Consider the following 26,919-nt stretch of genomic DNA (forward strand, 5'->3'; position numbering starts at 1 on the left):
GAGACTGAGCATTCTCTCTGCTTCAGTTAGCCAAAGAGGTGGAGAAAAGGATAGGACAAGCTATTTCTCTTTTCCTTCAAGCTAATTTAGAGCTATCTGAAATATATAGCTGGTAAATACCTAGGTAAAAATTTGCAAGAAACCATATACTTCATACTTCTTCGTCCTCTAAATTCTGTCTTTTAAACTCTAACGTAGGTTACAGCCAAAAAGTAGTGATGCAGGCTCTTGGATATTGTCTGATTTGATTCACTTTATTAGGAAGGCTGCACACTGAACAGCTGGTGCATCTCCAGCTCACCCCAAAAGGCACAGTTGATTGGAAAAGCTGTTGTTGCACCTGCTCACCCAATACCAAAGGCATCTAAAAAAGCATGCAATCAGGAAGGGAGCCTCGGTCTGTGGACGCCGCCCCGTAACAGAGAGCTGACATTTCCTTCCTTCATGTTACTATTGCACCAATAAAGGCTGTCCACGCCAAAAAAAAAAAAAAAAGCATGCCATGAAATACCATCCATATGCTGTTTTTTGTTTTCTGTTGGTCATGGAGCTTGAACTTCGGGCTTAGGCTCTGTCCCGGAGCTTTTGTGCTCATGGCTAGTGCTCTACCACTTCGAGCCATAGCACCACTTCCAGTTTTCTAGAGGTTAACTGGGGATAAGAGTCTTAGGGACTTTCCTGCCCAAGCTGGCTTTGAACCTCAATCCTCAGATGTCATCATCCTGAATAACTAGGATTACATGCTTAAGCCACTGGCACCAGCTTACATTTAATTTTAAACGTAATATTTTTTATGTTTTTTTCTGCAATAGTGGGGTTTGAATTCAGGGCCTCCCACTTGCTAGGTAAAAGCTCTTACCGCACAAAGCATGTTCTCCCCCCCCAACTTTTTTGGAGGGGTTTTAATTTTTGGGGGGAGGGTCTCCCACTTTTGCCTGAGCTAACCTTAGATAAGATCCTCCTAACTCCACCCCCTGAGTAACTAAGATTACAGATGTGGATTAAGATTACAAACATGCCCCATATAATCAGTTTTTTAAGGTTAGAAGTGTCACCAGGATGAATGTTTGCATTGTCTATTGTCTTAGTAGAATTACTTGGAAAATATTCCTTTTCCCTCTGACATTATTAACCTTAAAAGTCTAGCTCCCACCAAATTTAGGCAGCATTTAAACCAAAGTCTAAGCTAGCAATACATTAGAAGTGTTTCATCTTCTAGAAAACGAGGTGACAACTCTTGGACCCAGCATCTGGTGTTCCTAGCAGTAAATACACATTGCAAAATGGCTTTCTTTCACACGCTCACTCCACAGAGCCAATCTGAAGGGTGAGTTCTCGGTTTCAGGTTATGCCTTCCCAGAGGCTGGATTCTAGAATTAGAAGCTGTTCCTGACTCTCAGGAGGTGGGAGGAGAATTAGGGATCTTCATTTCCTCTTTTTTGAATGGTTCTTCCAGCCTGTGGTTGATTCTTGTCCCTACTAAACATTGCCCCTCTGCCTTGGATACTAATACCTTGGCTAATCAAAACCAAGTTGTTTACACTTCCTGATGCTGGTGACTTACCCGTGTGGTTTCTCCATTCATGCAGTACTGACTTGATCTCTTATAGAAACACTGGTGTTCCATGTGGCTTAAAGCCACGTGATGCCCATTGTGGCCATGGTCCGAAACTCCATTGTTGTCAGGTGCTTTTACTGTTCTAAGGTCTAGATTGATTGAGCTCACAGCTGGAAGATTTGCAATCATCTAAGAAAGCAAAGAAGGAAATGGCAAAGTCTGTATTTCTACTTCCTGCATATAAAGTTCATGTATTTAAAGTACTAACCAACTTAATTATCTGTAGTAATGGGAGAGGATAATGGTATGTACCTACACCGCATTGCCCTGAATCACATAGGTTTTGAAGCATAATGATTTTCCCCATATTTATTTTACCAGTTATGCTGTGCTTATAATTTTATTAAACCAAGTCTCCTTTTCCTTGAGCACTGTGCTTTATAAGTATAGAAGGAGTCATTGCAAGGGCCCACTAAGTTGCAGGAGCCAGTCTTGGATTAGAAATTTAGATTAGATGCTTGCCATACAAAAATTGGATGCATGATTAACCATACTTCCAAGACCAGAGAAAATGCCACCCCAACACAGATGACCCTAAATGTCATCATAGTCTTTCTGTAAATTCCTATATCAAGCTGTATCATATACTTTTTGTTGTTGTTGTTTTGAACTCGGGGCCTGGGTGCTATCCCTGAGCTCTTTTGCTCAAGGCTAGCAGCTCTACCACTTTGAGCCACAGCTCTACTTCTGTCTTTTGGTGGTTAATTGGAGATAAGTTTCACTGAGACTTTCCTGCCCCAGTTGGCTTTGAACCATGATCCTTAGATCTTAGCCTCCTGAGTAGCTAGAACTGATTATAGGCATGAGCCATCAGCATCAGATCTTGTTTTTTATTTTTTTTATTTCTTCTATAAAGCTCTCCTTCAACCTTTTGTTTAGAGAATAACAATGTGTTCTAGTGTAAAAAAATTCATTTTTAGCTATTCCAGTTAAATGCTATCTTGCATATTTAGTGCTTTAACTGTGTATGTCTAGGGATGTTTCTTCGTTTATCATGTCTGTTAGTGTTCTACATTCTTCCACATGGATAACTCATGGTTAAGTTTTCTGCTATTATTTGCTTAAATATATTATCTATACTTGTAGTTTATCTCTTTTCCTTAGTCTATCTCTATGCTTCAGAGGTTTTGTTTTTGATACAGTTCCAATAGTCTTCTAAATTCCATTTGTATTTTCTTCATGTCTTCTCAATTTGTCTTTCCTAATTCTTGTGCTTTATCTTCAACCCTTCAATGTTTTTCTTTTCTTAATTACTGTTCAATGGAGGCTTTATTTCAAGTAGCAGGTGAGGAAACTGATTCTGTGAGTGTATACATTCTGATGTACCTTAGTTCTTTCCCCAGCTCACAGTTCCAAAGGTGCATTCTAAGCCTGTGTTTCCTGATAACCAGACTCATGTTTTTTGGCAATATTTAAAACGGAAACAAGACAAAGTCCCTTTTCATCTTTAGAGTATAACGCACGCACATGCACGCGTGCACGCACACCCACACACACACACACACTCAGGGAGCCGGTCAAATTTCATACACCACATTCCTGCCCTCAGATTCTAGCTGAACAAGTCTAGAAATGTGGACCTGAACGCTGCCAGGTCATCACGCAGGTGTTAAGGAACCACATTTTGAGAGATACCACTTTGGGTGATTACACACCATATGGAAACTGTAGGAAAACGCCCAAAGGGCCATTTTACCCAAGTGAAAAAGTAACTCAACATTAAGAATAGAAGGGAAAACATGACTTTGGCCAATGGTGATGGCAGTTCTGCATCCGCGTACACATTCTGTGTGATTGTGGCAGTTGTTTTTTGGGGGTTTTTGTACACAGTAATTGCACAGAGGTGTTTTGTTGGTTATGACCGTATGCATATAAAGAGCTTTGATCCGTTCACCCCTCCTATTACTCTGAAAGCTGTTCTTTAGATCCCACCTGTGGACTTCCACACCAGCTGGCAGGGGGTTGACCAGATGTCTACTCAGTGATCAGTGTACATATGCCTCTTCATGCTCAGAGGGGACAGGTGTGCGCTCTTGATAGTTCTCCTCTGGGAAGCATCAAGGCCATGTGTCACATTTCTCATTTCATATGAGCTTTCAAAGAACTCATTTGGCTGAGAGTTTTCAAATCCATTTTTCTCAACAGAAACTCATGGCTGACATTTTGTTCAGGGCAATGTTCTCAGGCCACCTGGACAAAAATCTCTGCCCAGCATCAAAAAGGACCACCTGCTTTCACAGGAAAAGGTTTAAGGGTTTTAAATAAAATGCGACTGCCCTGAAAACCTGAAGAAGATATTGTTTTAGTGTCACCTATGATAGAAACTGCCATCTGTCACAAGGTTTCTTTTTCACATACGGTCAATTATGTTGACAGTATCCTGGGTTTGCAACATATGAACTTTGTGTTCTCCTCCAAGACTAAGTGGGCCCATTTTATTTCACAATTAAGATGTATAAAGAAGGTTGCTTTGTTACAAGGCACACAAAGCTTTTATTCCATAAAGTAATCACTCACCAGTAGCATTACATAGAAATTAGAACACTATATTGGTCAAGCCTTTGTGTCTGGTTTAAACAGAATTATAATGTAGGGCACATGTTTTGTTTTCTTTTTTTCTTTTTTTTTTGTCGGTTATGGGGCTTGAACTCTGGGCCTGGGCACTGTCCCTCAGCTCTTCAGCCAAGGCCAGCCCTCTAGCACTTGAGCTACAGCGCCACTTCCGGTTTTCTAAGTGTTTATTGGAGATAAGAGTTTCACGAACTTTCCTGAACAGCGATCCTCAGATCTCAGCCTCCTGAGTAGCTAGGATTATAGGCGTGAGCCACCAGCACCCAGCTACATGTTTTGTTTTTCCTACTCGACTATTTTATTTCAAATCGCATTTACATGTGTATATGTGTGTATATGTGTATGTATGCATATATGTATATGTGTGTGTGTGTGTGTGTGTGTGTGTGTGTGTGTGTGTGTGTGTGTGTGCGCACTATGTATGTATGCATTTTTCCCTCCATGATGGGGATTGAACTTGGGGCTTCATATATTCTAGGCAAGCACTCTACCACTAAACCACATCTCCATCTCAAATCCCATATTCTTCTTCCTCTTCCTCTTCCCATTGAAGCCAACGACTACAGTTCTAATAGCAATAATAAAGGGATACGAAATTGTTATTTATAGGGTTTTTAATTTCAAAGCTAAGAACTAGAGTCATTGATAGAGTTAAGGAGAGAAATCTTTAGGTTATATATAAAACTCATTGTTCTGCCTGAGCAGAAAAGTCTGTGAGACATCTCTAATTAAAAAAAGCTGGACATGGAGCTGAAGCTCAAGTTGCAGAATACTAGCCTTCAGCAAAAAAGCTCAGGGAAAGCTCTCAGATAATGAGTTTGAGCCCCACAACTGGCACAAAAAGAAAAGAAAAAAACAATTAAGCTTTGTATTTAAGTGCAGATAAAGAATCTAAAACCTGGATTGGAACTGTGACTCAGTTGGTACAGTGCCAGCCAATGAGCAACAGCATCAGATACCAAGTTCAAGTCCTGGTCTTGGACAAAAAAAGAATCCAAAACCTGATATTCAGTTACTAAAAATCTAAGGAATTAAATAATTTCAACTATTCAAGTATAAAATGCTTATTTAGAGCATTTTAGCCCAAAGAAAAATGAGTTAGAAGTGTATTTCAGTAGTTCATTTACCCACATACTAATTAATAGGGCAGATGTTCATTTGCTCAAGCAATTAAGGGAAATTGTACTGAACATCCATGACTATGTGGCTAAGTTCTATCCTAGTAAGGTGTGGTGATAGTTCCTATTGATGAAAACATTTTCTGTAATATAGCACTCAGTCATACACTGTTTAGGCCCTGGAATAATGTTTTAAAGCAAGCAGTTGCCTTCAGAATGCTGTACTCTCCCTCCCATGCAAGCATCCCATCCCTATCTGGATCATTTCAGGTACACGGAAACACTACTCTTAGTAGCTGTGTAGGAAGAGCTGACAATTATGAAGTCCTGGTATCAAACTGAAGGTTTCTTAACTAATATCTACTTCCAAATTTCTCTGAGAAGCTCTCCTTTGGTACATTTCCACAAGCATTTTCTTTAAATAAGAGAACAATCAATTCAGTCCCCCTTTTAAAAAAATATATCTAGGTATATTTATTTTTTCTCCATATGACATTTTCATTAAAGAGTCAGCTCTTTTGAAGAATGACACACCAGTTTCCCTGATCATAGTAGCTTTTCAGAATGCTAACGTTTCCCAGTGTCTGGCAGGCAGCTTCCAGCTCCCCGCCACAAAACACGTGGTAGTACCGGTGACAGATGGGGCCTGGGTTCTGGGGTTCTGTGGAACCAAATGACACAGTGGCCTTATCTTTACCAGTGTTCCTTTTGAGATGCCAGGGAACCAGTACATCTTGAGAATGAAAAGAAGTCCTATTGGTATGAATAGGCAGTTCTGAACTGATTCCTCTCGACTTACCCCCTCCTCCCTCCTGAACATCGTTCACGGAGGGGACAGAAGATGCTGAGTCTTGACAGGCCTCACCACACATTTGCTCCACAAGCAATCCTTCTGCAGATGTAGCACTGGTTACCTCCTCTTGAGTTCCTTGGCTAATTCTGTTTCCTCTAAGATACTTGGACTTCTGATTGTTATATTCTTGTTCCATTGCCCAGACATAAATGAGTGCTGTCCCACCAGGCCTCAACAGTCGAACAAGTTCTTGGATAGCTGCCACTCTACGCTCCTAAAAAGAAAAACCAGCATATTGCCATTTATCAACCAGGAGGATATACAGAAAGAAAATGTTAAGACATAATAAACTGTAGGACTGGCAAAATGTTTTATAGGAAACAATAAAGAATTTTTTTAAGGACATTTTAATCTTTAAGGGGAAAAAAAAAGGAAAAAAGGAGATTTTATTTCTATCCATCTTCCCTGTAATTTTCCGTAACTGGCTGGCTAGAATACATGAGACAACTAACTATTAGGTCCTTATAGAGTGGTGATCAGTAGGATGTCGTACATTTAGGTGAAGCATTGCATTTATGTGACGCCTTTTTATAAAAGCAATGTGCAAACCACTTCTACGTCCATCCCTGAAGTAACTTGTATGGATTCTCCTGCTAAAAGAAGCCACAACCAGGGCTGGGAAGGTGGCTCAGTGGTAGAGCGCTTGCCTTGCATGCCTGAGACCCTGGGTTCGATTCCTCAGCACCACATAAGCAAATGAAAAAAGCCAGAAGTGGCGCTGTGGCTCAAGTGGTAGAGCACTAGCCTTGAGCTGAAGAGCTGAGGGACAGTGCCCAGGCCCCAAGTTCAGGCCCCATGACCGGACCCAAAAAAAAAAAAAAAAAGAAGCCACAACGGCTAGATGAAGCACAGTCTGAGTGTCCCTCAGGCCAAATCCTCGAGACCAGAGTGTTTCAGATTTTTGGATTCTGGGCTATTTTCATATATGTAATGAATATGGAAATGGGGACCAAGTCTAAACACAAATTTCATTTATGTTTCATGTACACCTTCCATGAGTATAAACATATATGCATGATATATTTAGTGTGCCTATGTTTTGATGGCTACTCATGAGAAGGTCAGGTGTTGAGTGACATCACAATGATGTGTAAAATAGTTCCACATTTTGGAACATTTTTGATTTTCGAGTTAAGGATACTCAAACATTATATAAAACAGTTGCTTAAAGGCAGAAGTGAAATCCGGCAGACTCAATCAAAAGCTATAATCCCAATAAGAATCTGTTAATCCAGTGTAGGGAAAATAGAATGGGAGCAGAAAACAGAAGTCTCACTGGCCTGAGGAGACAAGGCTCAGAGTACAGCGAGGTTAGAGCAGTGGAGAACTGAGAAGAGGAATCACAGATAAAGGAGGAACTGCAGGGAGGAGGTTCTCAGAAACTCAGTGGAGGAGTAGCTGGGGCATTAAATGGCAAAGCAGATATTTAAGCAGCCAAACAATGCAGAAAAAGAAATGGAAGCAGGACATGGTAGTGTATGCCAATAATCCCATCCCTCAGGAAGCAGAAACAGGAGGACCATAAGTGCCAGGCCATCCTGGCACGAAGACATTCTAGAAAAGCCTAGAGGGAGAAAACAAATGGAAACAAATGAAAGTTTAGACAGGTTCCAAGTAGGTAAAACCCATGAACTTCTTTTGACAGTTTAGTTACAAGTTCTCGAAGAGAGACAATTAACACTCACTGCGGTTGCAAAGTGGTGGATGACAGCAATAGAGATGCAAGCATCACAGGACCCACTGCGCACCGGAACCGCTAGCGCATCACCAACAAAGGCCTGAAACTGCCTCTCTCTACAGATGGCTACAAGGTTTTCACTACGATCACAACCAATCTATAACACAGAAAGGAAAGCATTTCATTATACTATGTCCAAGTAGCACAAGAAATTGAGAGCTCCAGTTTTATTCTTTACCTTACAGTCATCAGAAAGACTGCATATCTGGGTTTATTCTACCTAACATCATTACACAGGTTTCCTGTTCATTATAAACTGGCTCATCACTAATACATTGTCAGAATATAAAATTGTTCAAAGCAGCATTTATGACCTTAACATATCAAACAGAAGTCAAATTAGCGAATGGAAATAAGGTAACTAGAAAAAAGAAAGACTGTAATCAAAAAGGGAAGACCCATTTGCTTCAATTCATCACTATTTCCAGTCAGATCTTTCTGCCATATGACACATCTAAAAATCAAATTTATCCCATATACAGACATTTAGTCTACCTGAGGGAGCTACAAATATGGTGGGGGGAGGTTACGAGAATATCTTCCATACTATATATACTATGTTGTGAAGCCCCAGACCAGGTTATGAGAATATCCTCCATACTATATATACCATGTTGTGAGGCCCCAGACCAGGTGGGTGAGTTCCCTTCCTACTTCCTAATACTTTGAACATGTATTACATTTACAGTCACTATAATCACTATAATTTCTTTGTTTTCCCAACAAATTCTTTTTCTTTCTAACAAATTGTTTTGTTGTACCAAACAACAAAGAAAGTAAAATAGCTTATTTCTATTCTTAATGCTACTGAGTCTTTCCTTCTTCAACTGCTAACCTTTTCAAGAAGAAATGCTGAATACAAATTGTGTAAGCAATTAGGAACCTTTACAACAAACCAGGGCTGGGAATATGGCTTAGTGGTAGAGTGCTTGTTTAGCATGCATGAATCCCTGGGTTCGATTCCTCAGTACCACATAAACAGAAAAAGCAGGAAGTGGCACTGTGGTTCAAGTGGTAGAATGATAGCCTTGAGCAAAAGAAGCTCAGGGACAGTGCCCAGGCCTTGAGTTCAAGCCCCAGCAATGAAAAAAACAAAAAACAAAAAAACCTACAAGAAACCAGCCAGGGGAACAAGGTTATAAGGTTATCAGGATTGTCAGGAAGTAAGACAACCTCAGTAGCCTATTTCTTATTCGTAAGTGTGCCTATCTGTTTTGTGTTAGAAAATGAAATCTAAACCAAGGAGGAAAAAAAAAACTACAAATGATGGAATACCCATACATGTCTAAGAGAATAAAAGAGAATTGGAGTGTCCCTAACTTTCAACTTGTTTGTTATACATTTTCTATGACAGTCTAGAAAGGAACACACATCACCGAAAGAAAGGTTATGATAACGGCTCTAAAAACGGAAGGCAGATGCAGCACTACTTGCCATGTATAACTCCTTATTGATGCCAAGATACTTCCCATTCCCACATCCAATATCAGCCACTACCGAACCACTTGGCAAAGCCTTCAAAAACTCCACGATGCACGGCCAAGGAGTGTGCCTCGTGCTGCTAAAGTGCCCAGCAATCTCTTCATACACACGGTGGACGTACTCCTGCTCCAGCCGGGATGCTTCTTTATCACTCTCTGGAAATGACGGAGGCTTCTCTTTCCTCTGGCTGTCACAGACCAGAGAATAATCTAAAGAAAATAAAATAAAATAAACCTTGCATTTTTACCCAAAATGAATTAAAAGGTATAAGTTTTCCTCAAAAAAATGAATGCAAATTTGATAACTCAAAATTAGATAGGCTCTGATTTATCCGTTGAAAACAAAGCATAAACACTTAGTTCTTGATGAGTATAGTGGCACACACATGTAATCCCAAGGACTTAGAAGGCTGCGACAGGAAAATCACAATTTCAGGGCCTGCCTGGGCAACATAGAAAGTTCCATGCTAGCTTAGGCTACGTAGTGAGACAGGCTACCCTGCTTCAACTGCAAACAAGAAAAGCTCTTTCCTAAGAAGTTCTAACATTCTTTTGTGAGTCTAACATAAAAAGAAGAGGAAAATCCATTTGTAACCAAACAAAACTACAATTCTGCATCAGTCTTAGAACATCTTGGAATAAGAGTTCTATTTTTCAGAAAGCAACTTTTATAGCTCTATCATTACTAGTAGAAATCTAGCTAAATTGGGATTTAGAGATTCCCCCCGGCCCCTCGGCAAGCAAAGGAGTTACAGAGGCAAAAAAAAAAAAAAAAATGGAAACAACTTGTTTACTGAATGGTATTTGAACCAGTTTAAAAGTGTTGTCTCAATTCTTACATTAGTATTAGGAAGTGGGTCTTAATACATTTATTTCACAGACAAGAAAATGGCAGCACAAAGTAGTTTAATATCATTTCTAAAGCAACACAGTCAATCACACAGATACGACTTGAACTTGGCAGCAGAGACTCTGCAGTGGGTCATTCCCTTCCATAGAGCCCGACAAGAAACACCAAGCATAGGAAACAACTCAGCAAACTGCTAAAAGAATGGCTTTTAAGAGCTCTCACCATGAAAAATATATTTAAATATGTGACATACTGCATATACTAATTAGCCTAATTTACCCATTCCGTAACATGTTCATATTCCAAAGTACAGACATACAGAACAAATATATATAATGTTTTCAAAAGTTAATGAGTATTTGCAAACTGAAGACCAAGTGAGAGGTTTTTAGAGCTTCCCATACATTTAATAAATGCCCATAACAAAGAAACATTTATGTAAGAAAATTAGCTCATCTTTCTTACTATACCTCAAGTATCCTGAGGATGGAAGTTATCTTTATTTTTCCATACCTTATAAAGCTATGGGTGGCAATGTTAGATTTCATCAAATTCTAAACAACCTCTTTCAACTTAAAAAATGACCTTTTGAAAAGGACTGAAGTAGTAGAGTACCATGTCTGCCTAGCAAGTGTGAGACATTCAGTTCAAACTCCAGTACCACACACACAAACACATTTCGTGTACTTTCTTTTTTTTTTGGTTGGTGTGGGGCTTGAACTCTAGGTGCTATCCCTCAGCTCTTCAGCTCAAGGCTAGTACTCTAACACTTGAGCCACAGCACCACTTCTGGCTTTCTGGTGGTTAATTGGAGGTAAGAGTCTCACAGACTTTCCTGCTGGCTTTGAACTGCTATCTTCACCTCTCAGCCTTCTGAGTAGTTAGGATTACAGGTGTGAGCCACTCGCACCTGGCTACATTCAGTGTTCTTAAAGACACTTTCAACAAAATAAGCAAAAGACTACTTTAAGCTTCACTGCTATCAAGATACCAAATACATAAATTTCACATTTGTTCTTGTTAGTTATGGGGCTTAAACTCTAGGCCTGAGTGCTATTCTTGAGCTCTTTTTGCTCAAGGCTAGTGTAATACCACTTTAAACCACAGCTCCACTACTTAGGGTTTTTGAGTGGTTAATTGGAGATAAGAGTCTCTTGGGGAAAAAAAAAAAAGAGTCTCTTAGAGACTTTTCTGCCCAGGATGGCTTCTAACTGCAATTCTTAGATCTCAACCTCCTAAATAGCCAGGATTACAGGCATGAACTACCTGTGCCTGGCTGATTTCATGTTTTGCTAACTAGATGACACCTTATATATAATACAGAATTTTAATTCAAAATGTTATTAACATTACGACTAAGTCCAAAAACTACTAATAGATGCTATTATAACTGAAACTCTCAAGATATAAAAGGGATTTTACAATTACTGTCATTTTATGATTATTGAAACATTTTCTAGGCGCTAGTGGCTCATGCCTGTAATCCTAACTACTCAGGAGGCTGAGATCAAGGATCACAGTTCAAAGCCAGACTAGGCAGGAAAGACTGTAAGACTTATCTCCAATTAGCTACCAAAAATAGCCAGAAGTAGTGCTATGGCTAAAGAGATAGAGTGCTAGCCTTGAGCATAAAAACTTATAGACAGTGCCCAGACCCTGAGTCCAGCCAAAGACTGGTACAAAGAAAGGCAGAAAGGCAAGTGGGGGGGGGGGGGGGGAAGGGAGGGAGGGGGAACAGGAAAGAGGGAGGGAGGGAGGGTGGGAGAGAGGGAAGGAAAGAAAATGAAACATTTTTCTCAACTCCAAGAAATACAGGCATGATGTGCTTACATCAACAGCTCAGAGTAACATTTTCTTGACACATAGTTTTGTGGTTCCTTTTAGTCCCTTACAAACTGACTAACCCACAAGCCACTGTTCCTCCCCTACAGCCACCTGCTATGGAGCAATCTGTCAACTCCCACTTCCCTGCTTCGTTACTAAAAGGTGATTTAGAAACCCTCAAGGCCTGTTTTTACAAGTCATATTTTACTGACCTATAATTCTAGCACTGTCAACTGTTATTCAAGTAAAGAAAACATTTTCTTAGCACTCAACTATGCAGAAGAACTGAGCTTGGGAAAGCAGCCCCTGCTTCCAAAGAGTCAGAATTATAATGGGGGTGATTCAGAAAGTATAGACTACCAGAAATGATAGGAGACAAGTTAGGAGTTTTTCTTAGGTATTAATGATACCTTAACGGATTTTTCATACTAGACTTACTCCACTTTACCCTAGAGGTAGAATTATATACTTACTACAGTTACAAGGTGTGCGCCTCACTTTCCTAAATGTAAATGAAGTCCGTACTCCTCTCTTGCTTAGAGTTAAGTTTCCAATATCACTGGTAATAATTCCACTTCTGTAATGCTCAGATGCATGAACAGTGTCAAATTTTCTGGGTGTGATTCTAAAAACAACAGGCAAAATAACTTGCTTAATATTGTAAGACGAAAGAAAGATACTTCAGGTCTTTACAAAATATTGAGGGAACAGAGCAAATTTCCAAGAACTTATTGCAAATATCTACTGGATTTCCTGAATTGTCAGACATTGTTCTTTATGTTTTAAATTTTTAATTTTACACAATCTACCTCAAATTTATTTTGGGGACTGAGGTAGATCAAGGTTTACTTCCAATGGATATACAGTGCCTATCCATCAAAAAATGTTCATTCCACATCTAATTACACTGGTGTCTCTGTCAAAAATCAGCTGACTTACATGTGTGGATGGGTGTGCTTCTGCACCTTATTCCACCCCACTGCTAATGTATGTCCATCTTAATATTGAGATTATGTTCTTTGGATTATGTACCTATATAGTAAAGTCTCTCAATGTTGTCCTTCTGTTTCAATATTGTTTTGACTATTCCTTATAAATTTTAGAATCAATTTGCTAATTATTATGAAAAAACAAAACAAAATAAACAAAACCCTCTCATGATTTCTGTTGGAATTACATGGAGTCCACACATAGGTTTAGGGACCTAAGTTTCCTATCTGTGATTACAGCATCGGTATCTGTTTACTTTGGTCTTCTCTTACTTTTCACCATTGTGACAAAATGCCTGAGAGGAACAGGAGGGAGGAAGAGCTCATTCTGATCTACTATTTCACAGTGTTCAGTCAGTCCACCGAGATGGGGAGGGTGTGGTAGGGTAGATCAGGAAACAGAGATGCTGTGCTAGAGGGCTTTTCTCCTTTTCCCCTTTCATTCTATCAGGACCCTTTCCCCACTGAACCCTCACTGGAAATACTCTCACAGTCATACTCAGAAGTATACTTCACCCATCTCCTAGGTGTGTCTCAATCCAATCAAGATGTCAAGATAAACCATCACAATAACTTGCTTTGTCAAACTGAAGAAGTTTATTTCTTTTCAGGGTTTACTGAGATCTTGCCAAATACAGAAGATTATCCTTTATTCTTTTCATATGATGAACTATGCTGATTGATTTTAAAGTGCCAAACTAACCTTGTAACACTGAGATAAACTCAACTTAGTCATAATGCATTTACTTTTTTCGATGTTGCAGGATTGGATTTTTTTTTTCTGATTCAGGGATTTGAACTCAGGGCCTTGTATTGGCTCTACTGGCTGGCTGGCTTACTTGCCTGAGACTCCACTACTTGAACCATGCCTCCAGCCCACTTTTTTCTGAGGTTGGAGTCTAAAAGACTTTTCTGCCTGAGCTGGCTATATTACCTTGATCCTCCAGATCTCAGCCTCCTAAGTAGCTAGGATTACACAGATATGAGCCACTGCCAACCAGTTCCTTCTAAGTATTGCCAAATACATAGTAATACGCTTTGTTTAAGAAAAGCAGTGTTTTCTTTCATTTTTCTTGGAAAACATATTCTCATTCAACGTAGGTTCGATTGCCTAGTTTTAATAGAGACACAAGTTCAAGAAACATTTAATTTTCCCTTAATTCTGTTTTAAGATTTAAAAAAAAAAAAACAGTAGGGCAAGCTCAGCGATTATGAGAAACCTGACCTTTGTCATTTTGACAACTTTGACCGTCATGACCATCGCCATTTGGGAGCAGGAAATGACATGATGACTGACCAGAGACTCTGACCCACCGCGGAGGCAAGAAAACGAAAGTATTCATCAAACTAATGGGATAACTGACAGTGAGCCTGTTAACATTTCTCTAGAAACACAATATGGTTACTGTAAGTGACTGCCCTTCCACAGCCATCATTAATCGCCCAGCTCCCACACACCCAACCCACACACATTTGCTGCAGGTAGATACAAGGAAAACATAATCAATCAGGGTGGTGGGTAATAAATGACACTAATACTCACACTGGATTCAAGGAGTAATAGAAAATGGGGAAACTGGAGACCTGGACAAGAAGGCCTACCCTAAAGAATGACACACTATTCAGTCTCAATGATAGGAGGAAAAAAAACATCTTTTCTGTCAAACCAACATGTCTCCATCTTGTAACAAGGTACCATTCTAGAGTGATATTTCCTGGAATTATTTGCTTCTTGACTTCAAACTATTAACTGTCGACTGTGTTGTTTGTAACCAGCCAGCCACATCAGGTGGGAACCTTTTCGATGCTGGCTGGAGCGCTCTCTAACTTTTCTGTATTACCCCATCACCCTGGTAACCATCTGTGAAAAGAATGTGAGCCTGACTCCTTGACAAGGAGAAGGGACAGCTCAGGTTGGGATAAACACTCAGCAGACTGCCCCACTCATGTGTCTGTAACCCTGGGGAGAATGGCGAGGCATCCACTTGCCTTGTCAAGGTCTCCTTTACCTCATGCGTCTATTCAATTTTCTGACACTGGAGAATCGTGTCTTTCCAACAATGACAGCTACCAAGCAACTGTATGACCCAGGAACCAGATCTCGGCTCTCAGGAGCAGCTGTAGATTCAGGCCTTTATATGAAAGCTCATGAACCAGACACTAAAAAACATTAAGTGCAACAATGCAGAAGGAACTCCATCACTGAGAGCAGGTCAGTACCTACCCATGGGTCCAGAGGTATCTAGATTCTCCCGTCATGACCAGCAAACTCCGACGAGGTAACATAACTTGCACTAGGACACCATCTGGATGCTTAAAATCCATAACAATCTTGAAGCAAAGACAAAAGCATAAAGATCAATACAAAGTTGCACAAGCCCCAAGGATTAAGGATAACACATATTCTGGCCGGGCGCTGGTGGCTCACGCCTGTAATCCTAGCTACTCAGGAGGCTGAGATCTGAGGATCGCGGTTCAAAGCCAGCCCAGGCAGGAGAGACCATGAGACTCCTATCTCCAATAAACCACCAGAAAACCGGAAGTGGCGCTGTAGCTCAAGTGGTAGAGCGCTCACCTTGAGCTGAAGAGCTGAGGGACAGCGCCTAGGCCCAGAGTTCAAGCCCCACGACGGACCAAAAAAAAAAAAAAAAAAGGATAACACATATTCTGGCCATCTTTCTGGCCAATAGACAGGAAAGCATAATCATGTTTACAGACTAGCACAGCACACTAGTTCTAAAAACTTTAGTGTATATGAAAGTCAACTGAAGAACAAAAGAAGAAAAAAACACACACTTCATCCATTGAGATTTGGACTGAGCAAATCTGAGGTGAGGTTCAGGAATCTGCATTTCTAACAAGGAATGACCCCACAAATTAAAATGCAGGTGGGTGGTCTGCTTTGTAAGGCAGTGGAAACACACAGGACTATGAAGCCGACAGTCATTCATAGTCAGGCTCTTCGTGCAACCACATGACTCCAACAAACCATTTCCTTCTCTCTGCCCAACCATTTCAGGATGGTTTTTTTTTTGGTTCCAGTCGTGGGGCCTGAACTCTGGGCCTGGGCGCTGTCCCTCAACTCTTCAGCTCAAGGTTAGCGCTCTACCACTTGAGACACAGCGCCACTCCCGACTTTTTTCTTTTTGCTTATGGGATGCTGAGGAATCAAACCCAGGGCCTCATGCATGCAAGGCAAGCGCTCTACCAGTGAGCCACCTTCCCAGCCCCCCATTTCAGGATTTTTAACAATACTTAATTATATAAATTATATAATCATAGTGTCTGGCACATAGCAAACACACAAAAAAATAGCTTTCACTTTTACTTAATACTGTACTTTTAAGATACAAGTTTCATAATAAGTAGTATTTTCATGAACAACTTAATATTTCCATCAAAGTAAGTTCACAGGCACAGGTGTGAATATTACAGTTTTTTTTTTGTTTGTTTTTTGGTCGGTTGTGGGGCCCGAACTCTGGGCCTGGGTGCTCTTCAGCTCAAAGCTAGTGCTCTACCACTGGAACCACATTGCCACTTCTGGCTTTTTTTTTTGCTTATGTGATGCTGAGGAATCAAACCCAGGGCCTCATGCATGCAAGGCAAGCACTCTACCACTGAGCCACCTTCCCAGCCCCAAATATTACAGTCTTTAACACAGACAGACAAGCTATCTTCCAAAGACTGGACTAATCTACATTCACACAGGCAATACTTTGCCAATACAGGAATATCATTTTCTGTTAAAATCTTTAATTATAAGCCCGGCACTGGTGGCTCACGCCCATCATCCTAGCTACTCAGGAGGCTGAGATCTGAGGATCACAGTTCAAAGCAGGCTAGGAAGGAAAGTCTGTGAGACTCTTATCTCCAATAAACCACCAGAAAACTGGAAGTAGCTCTGTGGCTCAAGTGGTAGAGTGCTTGCCTTGAGCTGAAGAGCTGAAGAACAGCACCACCCAGGCCCAGAGTTCAAGTCCGACAACCGACACACACACACAAAAACCAATCTTTAATTATAAAAAAGGTGAACAAATAAGTCATACATTCTTTTAATTTGCAAATCACTGTAAATTTAAATTGCAACACATTCCATTGTTGTTCATCTTGTGCTTTTTGAAAGTGTCTACATTTTCATTTTGAACTGAGCTCCACAAATTATATAGCTGCCCTGGGAGCTCTGAAATTTTTTAGGTCATCAGTCTGTTGTCTTGTACTGACAAAACACAAAAACACTACCTATTTCTTTGCTTACAGAGCCCTTACCCTGATTAAATATTGTTATTTTTCTTTATTTTCTGTATCTTTTTATATTTAAGCCTTTAGAATTCTGAAATTTATTTTAGCATTGACAGTCTCGTTTTTTTAAAGGAATCATTTTATCCATATAATTAAATTGATATTTCCTATGAAAATTTAAATCATAACTGCTTGTTCAACAACAACAACCAAGACTTTTAATAACCTCAGGAAGGATTTACAATCAATAGTTCCCCAGCAACAGTTGAATCATTCTGCCACGTGACAGCTTTGCTCCACAGGAGCTTTTTTCCAATTATTCCTTTTGAGTTTACCTATTTCTTTTGCTCTCTGAGATGTCAGATCAAGTCCCCAGCAGGCTCAGGAGTCATGACTGAGGATAATATTCAGCTCAGAGCAAACAAACAAAAACCTTAAGACATTCTGATCTTGAACAACCTTTACACATGCAAAATGTCAGGGTCATCACTCTATCACCCAGAAACAATAAGAATTCCTGGGAGAAAAGCACAAGAATAAGTGGATCTCTATGTTTGCTAAACAGAAATACTGGGAATACCTCTAAAAAGAAGGCAAAGGTTAGAATTAGATTGGGATTACCAAGCTCTTGAGAAAACCCCCTAAAAGTATCTGGACAATACACAGTATGGTAAGAATGATGTGTGATTCATAATGAATAGTGAAAGCTGAGGGCAGAAGTTACTTTTAACTAGAGAAAATATTTTTTTCTTTCTTTCTTTTTCTTTTGGTTGATCATGGGGCTTGAACTCTGGGCCTGGGCGCTGTCCCTCAGCTCTTCAACTCAAGGCTAGCACTCTACCACTTGAGCCACAGCGTCACTTCTGGCTTTTTCTGCTTATGTAGTACTGAGGAATCGAACCCAGGGCCTTATGCATGCGAGGCAAGCACTCTACTACTAAGCCAGCTTCCCAGCCCCTAGAGAAAATATTTCATAGTTCAGAGTTCACCCGTTTCCCACAACCTATCAAATATAAATCTTCTGTAGTTTTACTAACTCCTTTTTACCCAAATGAAAGAGTTCACTTTTTTTTTTTTTTTTTTTGGGGGGGGGGTCTGGTTGTGGGGCCTGAACTCTGTGCCTGGGCGCTGTCACTCAGCTCTTCAGCTCAAGGCTAGCACTCTACCACTTGAGCCATAGTACCACTTCCAGCTTTTTCTGCTTATGTGGTGCTGAGGAATCAAACCCAGGGCCTCATGCATGCAAGGTAAGCACTCTACCACTGAGCCACCTTCCCAGACCTAGAGTTCACTTTTTAAATAGCAACCTGAGTATGCCACACATTTCAGGAAGGACATACATACCTACTGTGTCTGGGCAAGTAGGAAAAAAGAGAACAAAAGGGAGAGGCAGACTCTTAAGTTGCAAGGATCTAAAAGAACTACAAATGACCTACAAAGAAATACAGTTCATGTTTTTCTGCTGGATTTAAAAAATTTAAGATTTCCATGAGATCATGAGATAATTTCTTTCCGTAGTAGATAAGAGGAACTGGTGTAAAAAAAAGTCTGTGTGTGTACATGCACACGTGCCAGGTGCTAGTGGCTAACATCGGCAATCCTAGCTACCTAAAAGGCTGAGGTCTGAGGACTGAGGTTCAAAGCCAGCCCAAGAAGGAAAATCTGAGAGATTCTTATCCCCAAAAAGCCAGAAGTGGAGCTATGGCTCAAGTGGGAGAATGCTAAGCATTGAGCACAAAAGCTCAGCCAAGTTGCCCAGTCTTTGAGTTCAAGCCTCAAGACCACCACCAAAAAAAAAAAAAAAAAGTTATTGATAAGGATGAGCTAGAACTCAGTTCTTTTGACTTGTCAATGTTGAATATAGTACCAGTACAAATACCTAAGGATCTGAACTCTGGGACTGGGCGCTATCCCTCAGCTCTTCAGCGCCACTTCCAGCTTTTTCTGTTTCTGTGGTGCTGAGGAATCGAACCCAATGTCTCATGCATGCAAGGCAAGCACTCTACCACTGAGCCACCTTCTGAGCCCCATAACTTTTTGTTTCTAGCCCTGCACTGAAATATTTAATTGGGTGATGATTAGAACTGCCACTGGGTGTCTATTTGATGTATTTCAATTCTTTGACTTAAAGACCAAATAGGTAATCCTATTGCCTTTATGGAGTTAGCAGTCCCAGCATTAACATTTTGGCATTTTCTGTCTTAATGATCCAAAATGCCAGCTAAATCACAAAATTGCCTGTCAGTTTTCCATAAATACAGAAAGGCAGCCTCAGTCTCAGACATTCTGAGTTAGAATATGTCAGAGTACTTGCTCTGAAAAAAGAGGAAGGCAACAGCCAAGAATCACAGGAATCTCAAATATTTAAATACTAAACACAAGCTACAAAACAAAGATGACTACCATGTTGAAAGATGTAAGAACTAGGAATGAACACTTCAGCAGGGGATGGACAGACTAGAGATACCAAACATATACTCTAAAAAAGAAAAATACCATGACTAAAATTAGGTCAACCAAGAATGAGGTTCATTTCAAATTAGATATATCAAAAGAAACTATTTGAAGTGAAGCACAGAGATATAAAAAGACAGAAAATAAAACACAGGAATAAACAACATAGAGAAATGGTAGATGAAGCCACAGAACGGAACAGAGGTAAAAATCTGGAGATATGGTACTAAATATTCATGGACAACACAAATTCAATTAGCCCCATAGGAGAATAAATAAACCCATCAAAATCAGCAGAAGAGGCTAACTTATCAAAATAAAACTACAGGAAACAAAAATTTTTTAAAAATTCTTAAAAGCAGCCGAAGTTGCCTTCACAAGTAACAAGTATACTAACATATGCCAGAGGTACGTGAAGTCTTCACTGTCTAACGAAAACAAGCTAGAATGACTTCATTTTTTATTTTTTGGGTCCGGTCGTGGGGCCTGAACTTGGGCACTGTCCCTCAGCTCTTCAGCTCAAGGCTAGCGCTCTACCACTTGAGCCACAGTGCCACTTGCAGCTTTTTTCTTTTTGCTTATGTGGTGCTGAGGAATCGAACCCAGGGCCTCATGCATGCAAGGCAAGTGCTCTACCACTGAGCCACCTTCCCAGCCCCTAGAATGACTTTAGAATGTTAATTATATAGGTCTGACATCTGATGAGAACAATAAAGGCTGAGAATAATTCTGAGTACCTCACACTACTGAGGAAAACAGTACATGAAGAAACTTCGGGGATGGGGCTGGGAAGGTGGCTCAGTGGTAGAGTGCTTGCCTTGCATGCATGAGGCCCTGGGTTCGATTCCTCAGCACCACATAAGCAGAAAAATCTGGAAGTGGTGCTGTGGCTCAAGTGGTAGAACACTACCCTTGAGCTGAAAAGCGGAGCCAGGCCCAGAGTTCAGGCCCCATGACCAAAAAAAAAAAAAAAAAAAGAAAGAAAGAAAGAAACTTCGGGGAAATCAGGTGTCAACGGCTCCCGTCTGTAATCCTAGCTATTCGGGTAGCTGAGATCTGAGGACTGTAATTTGAAGCCAGCCCAGACCATAAAATCCATTCTTGTCCCCAATTAATCACATATAAAGCTGGAAGTAGGAGTGGCTCCAGTGGTAGAAGGCTAGCCTTGAGCAAAAAGAGCTCAGGGACAGCACCTGGGCTCAGAGTTCCAGCCCCAGGACCAGCAAAAAAGAAAAAGAAAAAGAAATTTTAGGGAAAGGTGAATATGTTCATTATATTGAGAATAGTGAAGGTTTCATGGGCTTATATTAAATATTTGTAGCTTACTATATATTAAGGTCACCTATTAAAACTGTTCGGTTCTAAGAACCAAGCACTGGTGGTTCATGCCTATAATCCTAGCTACTCAGGATGCTAAGATCTGAGAATTGTGGTTCGAAGCCAGCCCAGGTTGGAACTCTGTGAGACTCTTTGTCTCCAATTAACCACCTAAAAACTGGGAGGAAAGCTATGGCTCAAAGTGGTAGAGTACTAGTCTTGAGCAAAAAAGTTCAGGGACAGCCCTAGCTCAAGCCCTACAATGGACCAAAAAGCAAAAACCAAACAGAACAATAACAACAAAAAGAACTGTTCTTATAACAAAGCATGGTCTGCAATAAAATAGTAACTTAAGAGGAAAATTTATCGAGCTGGGTATACAGCACAGTGGTAAAGCTCAGTATTCATGAGAGCAGGTTCAAACACCAATGATATACAAAAGTGTACCTTTCCACTCACATACCTATGTGCATGCATGCATACACATATACACACACAGACACACACACACACACAAACACACACACACACACACACACACACACACACACACACACAATTATAATCCTAAAGACACAGATTGCGAGTATTTCCCAGGTCCTGGATTGATTAGTTCCCAGAATAAGAAATCCAGAAAGAGTGAAAATTTATTTCATTTTTGTTTGAGAGAATGGCGGTAGATGGTAAATGCCCGAAGACTGAAAATGAACTTGTCTTAAACAAGTTAAAAGTTAGAGTAAGGATTAAAATTAGAAGATGGTTTGGCTTCTGAGGCTATAAACATGCCTCTAAATGCAAATACTGAGGGCTGAATTTGAGGCTGGAGATGAAGTTAGTGGGCCTAGAGTCCAGATTGTGTTTGTTGCTCTAAGTTTACAAAGAAAAGGCCCAAGTGTTTTTCTAGTTTGTGCTGAAGATCAGAAAATAATGAAAGATCTGCCCATTAAAATCCTAAGCTTCCCAGTCTGGAGGGTCCTTAGAAAGCTAAAGATTGACCTCCCTTACGACCCAGTCATACCACTTCTAGGCATCTACCCTGAACAACAGGAACCAATATACAAGGACACGTGCACCTCCATGTTTATTGCAGCACTGTTCGCAATAGCTAGGATATGGAAACAACCTAGATGCCCCACCACAGATGAATGGATCCAAAAATTGTGGTATCTATACACAATGGAATATTATGCAGCCATTAGAAATGACAAAATAATGGCATTTGCAGGGAAATGGATGGAGCTAGAAGGAATCATGTTGAGTGAGGTAAGCCAAGAACGAAGAGACAAACGGTACATGGTCTCCCTCATAAGTGGATGCTAAATCCAAAAGGTTAGGTGATACGACAAAACTAACAGGACTTAAGAAACAAAGAACTCCCGCTCATCTGGTTGAACCACTACTAAATATCCTCATGCTGCTGATCACAAATATGGTATATAACATGTGAACACTGTTATATATTACAGACTGTGGTAGACAATTTGCTCCAGGGAAGTTAGAATGAACTTGTGACTTTGAAATTATGTAATCATTTAATCACAATCAAAAAAAAAAAAAAAAAAAAGAACCTCGGGGAAGGGAGGGAGGGAGGGGATGGTAGGGGGAAAACAATGGAGGGGGTAACAATGTTCAAGAGGAAGTGTACTCATAACCTCACTCATGTAACTGTAACCCTCTGTATAGTAGCTTTACAATAAAAAAAAATAAATAAATAAAAAAATAAAAAAATCCTAAGCTTCTAAAAGAAAAAGAGCCTGTGAGCAAGTTAAGATGTACAGAAGTATGACAATCACTCCCACATGAGAACTGCGTCTCAAGGGCAAACGACACTGACAGCAGAGAAGCTGGGAAAGGCACCTCATCACTCATCTGAGTATTTCAAGACAATTTGTATTCAACATCCTACTACAGGAGACCAGGACAGATTCAATGGCTATTTGGTGAAGGCACAAGGAAAAGGGGGGAGGGGGGAGGAAAACATAAGAGAAAGCCATAGGTCCCAGTAGGCATTCAATAAGGAGGTGTCATTACTCCATGTAGCCAATTATCCCGATTATTTTGACAAAGGTCATAAGAAATATTCACTGATGAACTAACCTTATTAAATTAGTGAAGACCCAAATAGCTCTCCATTCAACATCAGCTGTATCTCTGCCCACTGGGGTAATCCTCTGTCAGTCTCAGTGAGTTGCTGTTACCAGTAATAGTCAACGCAATACAAACGTGAATACACTAAAATTCCAAGTGTTGCAGAAGACAGAGGACTTTGTGAGGCTGACCACAGCCAGGAGGTCAGGGAACATCCCCTCCATTGCCGTGAGAAAGTAACAAATGATGTGCAGTCAAGGCTTCTAAGGTTTAGGACAGACTCTTCAAAAAACGATGACATTGTTAATTTTCGTGGGTGAGGGGGAGAGGCTCTCTTTATAAAAATCAAGCTATAGAAGCCAAATAAAGGAATTTTTATCACACTCATATTTTGTCAGAAAAATACCAAAATAAAGCCCTGTGCCTCATTCTTTGTTCTAAAAACAGTATATAGTTGTAATATTATCTATGTATTGCTAAAGAGAAACAAATATACTATCTTTCATGATTTTCAGTTTCATTTTTTTCCAGGTAAGTCTTAGTCAATTTTCCTTATCCTACAGCTGACCTCAGGACAACAAACTTCCCCCTACATCCTGCTGTGGTTGCCAAGAGCACATGCTTCGTGAAGGTTACAAGTAAAGAGCCTAGAGGAGGCTCACCTTAATGCCTTTAGAGGAACCGATTATTCTGAGTCTGAAGAATGTTTTCTCATACATTCAGCCATTTATTATTACGACCAAATCCTTCATCCAGGAAAGGAATATAATTATTTCCATTTTATAGATGAGATTAAAGACCAGATTCAACACAGTATTTTAAATATCCTTAACAGTTCAAACAAGATGCAACTATATAATCAAACTGGTGAATAAACAAAAGCCTCTTATTCTTCACTTGTAACAGCAGATATGATCCTCTACTGTTCAGAATTTTTTAAAGGACTGGATACGGTAACTTGTGAAAAGGTTCATCAAAATTCCAGACATACTTGAGTTTTCGTTTCCTATGGAGACAGCTACCATCTTTTGCCGCTAGATGGCAGTGCTCCATCTGTAGGTCAAAAGTTGGCCAAGCTGCACCAAAGGAAACTAGATTTAACGTGACTGCTAAAGTAAAATGTATAAAAAATTAAATCTGAAGGCAAATGAGAGAGTGATTCACACCTGTAATTCTAGCTACTCAGGAGATCTAAGTATTGTTATTCAAAGCCTTCCAGGTAGGAAAGTCTGTGTGAAAGTCTGTTATCTCCAATTAACCACCAAAAAAAATCAGAAGTGGAGCTGAGGACTAGCCTTGAATAAAAAAGCATAGGGACAATCCCTCCCAAACCTAACAAACCAATTACTAAATGGGCAAGGGAACTAAAGAGGGACTTCTCAAATGAAGAAATAAAAATGGCAAAGAAACACATGAGGAAATGTTCATCATCCCTGGTGGTGAAGGAAATGCAAATAAAGACAACCCTGAGATACCACCTTACCCCAGTCAGAATGTCCCACATCCACAAATCAGCCAACGACAAATGCTGGAGGGGATGTGGAGAAAGAGGAACCCTATTACACTGCTGGTGGGAATGTACACTTATACAACCACTTTGGAAAGCAGTCTGGAGGGTCCTTAGAAAGCTAAAGATTGACCTCCCTTACGACCCAGTCATACCACTTCTAGGCATCTACCCTGAACAACAGGAACCAATATACAAGGACACGTGCACCTCCATGTTTATTGCAGCACTGTTCGCAATAGCTAGGATATGGAAACAACCTAGATGCCCCACCACAGATGAATGGATCCAAAAATTGTGGTATCTATACACAATGGAATATTATGCAGCCATTAGAAATGACAAAATAATGGCATTTGCAGGGAAATGGATGGAGCTAGAAGGAATCATGTTGAGTGAGGTAAGCCAAGAACGAAGAGACAAACGGTACATGGTCTCCCTCATAAGTGGATGCTAAATCCAAAAGGTTAGGTGATACGACAAAACTAACAGGACTTAAGAAACAAAGAACTCCCGCTCATCTGGTTGAACCACTACTAAATATCCTCATGCTGCTGATCACAAATATGGTATATAACATGTGAACACTGTTATATATTACAGACTGTGGTAGACAATTTGCTCCAGGGAAGTTAGAATGAACTTGTGACTTTGAAATTATGTAATCATTTAATCACAATCAAAAAAAAAAAAAAAAAAAAAAGAACCTCGGGGAAGGGAGGGAGGGAGGGGATGGTAGGGGGAAAACAATGGAGGGGGTAACAATGTTCAAGAGGAAGTGTACTCATAACCTCACTCATGTAACTGTAACCCTCTGTATAGTAGCTTTACAATAAAAAAAAATAAATAAATAAAAAAATAAAAAAATCCTAAGCTTCTAAAAGAAAAAGAGCCTGTGAGCAAGTTAAGATGTACAGAAGTATGACAATCACTCCCACATGAGAACTGCGTCTCAAGGGCAAACGACACTGACAGCAGAGAAGCTGGGAAAGGCACCTCATCACTCATCTGAGTATTTCAAGACAATTTGTATTCAACATCCTACTACAGGAGACCAGGACAGATTCAATGGCTATTTGGTGAAGGCACAAGGAAAAGGGGGGAGGGGGGAGGAAAACATAAGAGAAAGCCATAGGTCCCAGTAGGCATTCAATAAGGAGGTGTCATTACTCCATGTAGCCAATTATCCCGATTATTTTGACAAAGGTCATAAGAAATATTCACTGATGAACTAACCTTATTAAATTAGTGAAGACCCAAATAGCTCTCCATTCAACATCAGCTGTATCTCTGCCCACTGGGGTAATCCTCTGTCAGTCTCAGTGAGTTGCTGTTACCAGTAATAGTCAACGCAATACAAACGTGAATACACTAAAATTCCAAGTGTTGCAGAAGACAGAGGACTTTGTGAGGCTGACCACAGCCAGGAGGTCAGGGAACATCCCCTCCATTGCCGTGAGAAAGTAACAAATGATGTGCAGTCAAGGCTTCTAAGGTTTAGGACAGACTCTTCAAAAAACGATGACATTGTTAATTTTCGTGGGTGAGGGGGAGAGGCTCTCTTTATAAAAATCAAGCTATAGAAGCCAAATAAAGGAATTTTTATCACACTCATATTTTGTCAGAAAAATACCAAAATAAAGCCCTGTGCCTCATTCTTTGTTCTAAAAACAGTATATAGTTGTAATATTATCTATGTATTGCTAAAGAGAAACAAATATACTATCTTTCATGATTTTCAGTTTCATTTTTTTCCAGGTAAGTCTTAGTCAATTTTCCTTATCCTACAGCTGACCTCAGGACAACAAACTTCCCCCTACATCCTGCTGTGGTTGCCAAGAGCACATGCTTCGTGAAGGTTACAAGTAAAGAGCCTAGAGGAGGCTCACCTTAATGCCTTTAGAGGAACCGATTATTCTGAGTCTGAAGAATGTTTTCTCATACATTCAGCCATTTATTATTACGACCAAATCCTTCATCCAGGAAAGGAATATAATTATTTCCATTTTATAGATGAGATTAAAGACCAGATTCAACACAGTATTTTAAATATCCTTAACAGTTCAAACAAGATGCAACTATATAATCAAACTGGTGAATAAACAAAAGCCTCTTATTCTTCACTTGTAACAGCAGATATGATCCTCTACTGTTCAGAATTTTTTAAAGGACTGGATACGGTAACTTGTGAAAAGGTTCATCAAAATTCCAGACATACTTGAGTTTTCGTTTCCTATGGAGACAGCTACCATCTTTTGCCGCTAGATGGCAG

The 26,919-nt window shown here is 40.1% G+C and overlaps 1 protein-coding gene across 1 annotated transcript in view; it reads right to left on the minus strand.

The window, feature by feature from the left end:
- Positions 1-4,978: 4,978 nt before the first annotated feature.
- The window catches only part of Alkbh8 (alkB homolog 8, tRNA methyltransferase), a 30,029-nt gene continuing 8,088 nt past the window's right edge, over positions 4,979-26,919 (minus strand). The window contains exons 8-12 of the mRNA XM_042674899.1: positions 15,267-15,373; positions 12,527-12,678; positions 9,333-9,589; positions 7,846-7,995; positions 4,979-6,374 (exon numbers count right to left, since the gene is read on the minus strand). Coding sequence (XP_042530833.1) covers positions 5,817-6,374; positions 7,846-7,995; positions 9,333-9,589; positions 12,527-12,678; positions 15,267-15,373 — 1,224 coding nt within the window. The 3' untranslated portion in view covers positions 4,979-5,816. The remainder of the gene's footprint in view (positions 6,375-7,845; positions 7,996-9,332; positions 9,590-12,526; positions 12,679-15,266; positions 15,374-26,919) is intronic.

Source organism: Dipodomys spectabilis, unplaced genomic scaffold (genome assembly GCF_019054845.1).
Source record: "Dipodomys spectabilis isolate Male_0828 unplaced genomic scaffold, ASM1905484v1 ptg000023l, whole genome shotgun sequence".
Lineage (NCBI taxonomy): Eukaryota > Metazoa > Chordata > Mammalia > Rodentia > Heteromyidae > Dipodomys > Dipodomys spectabilis.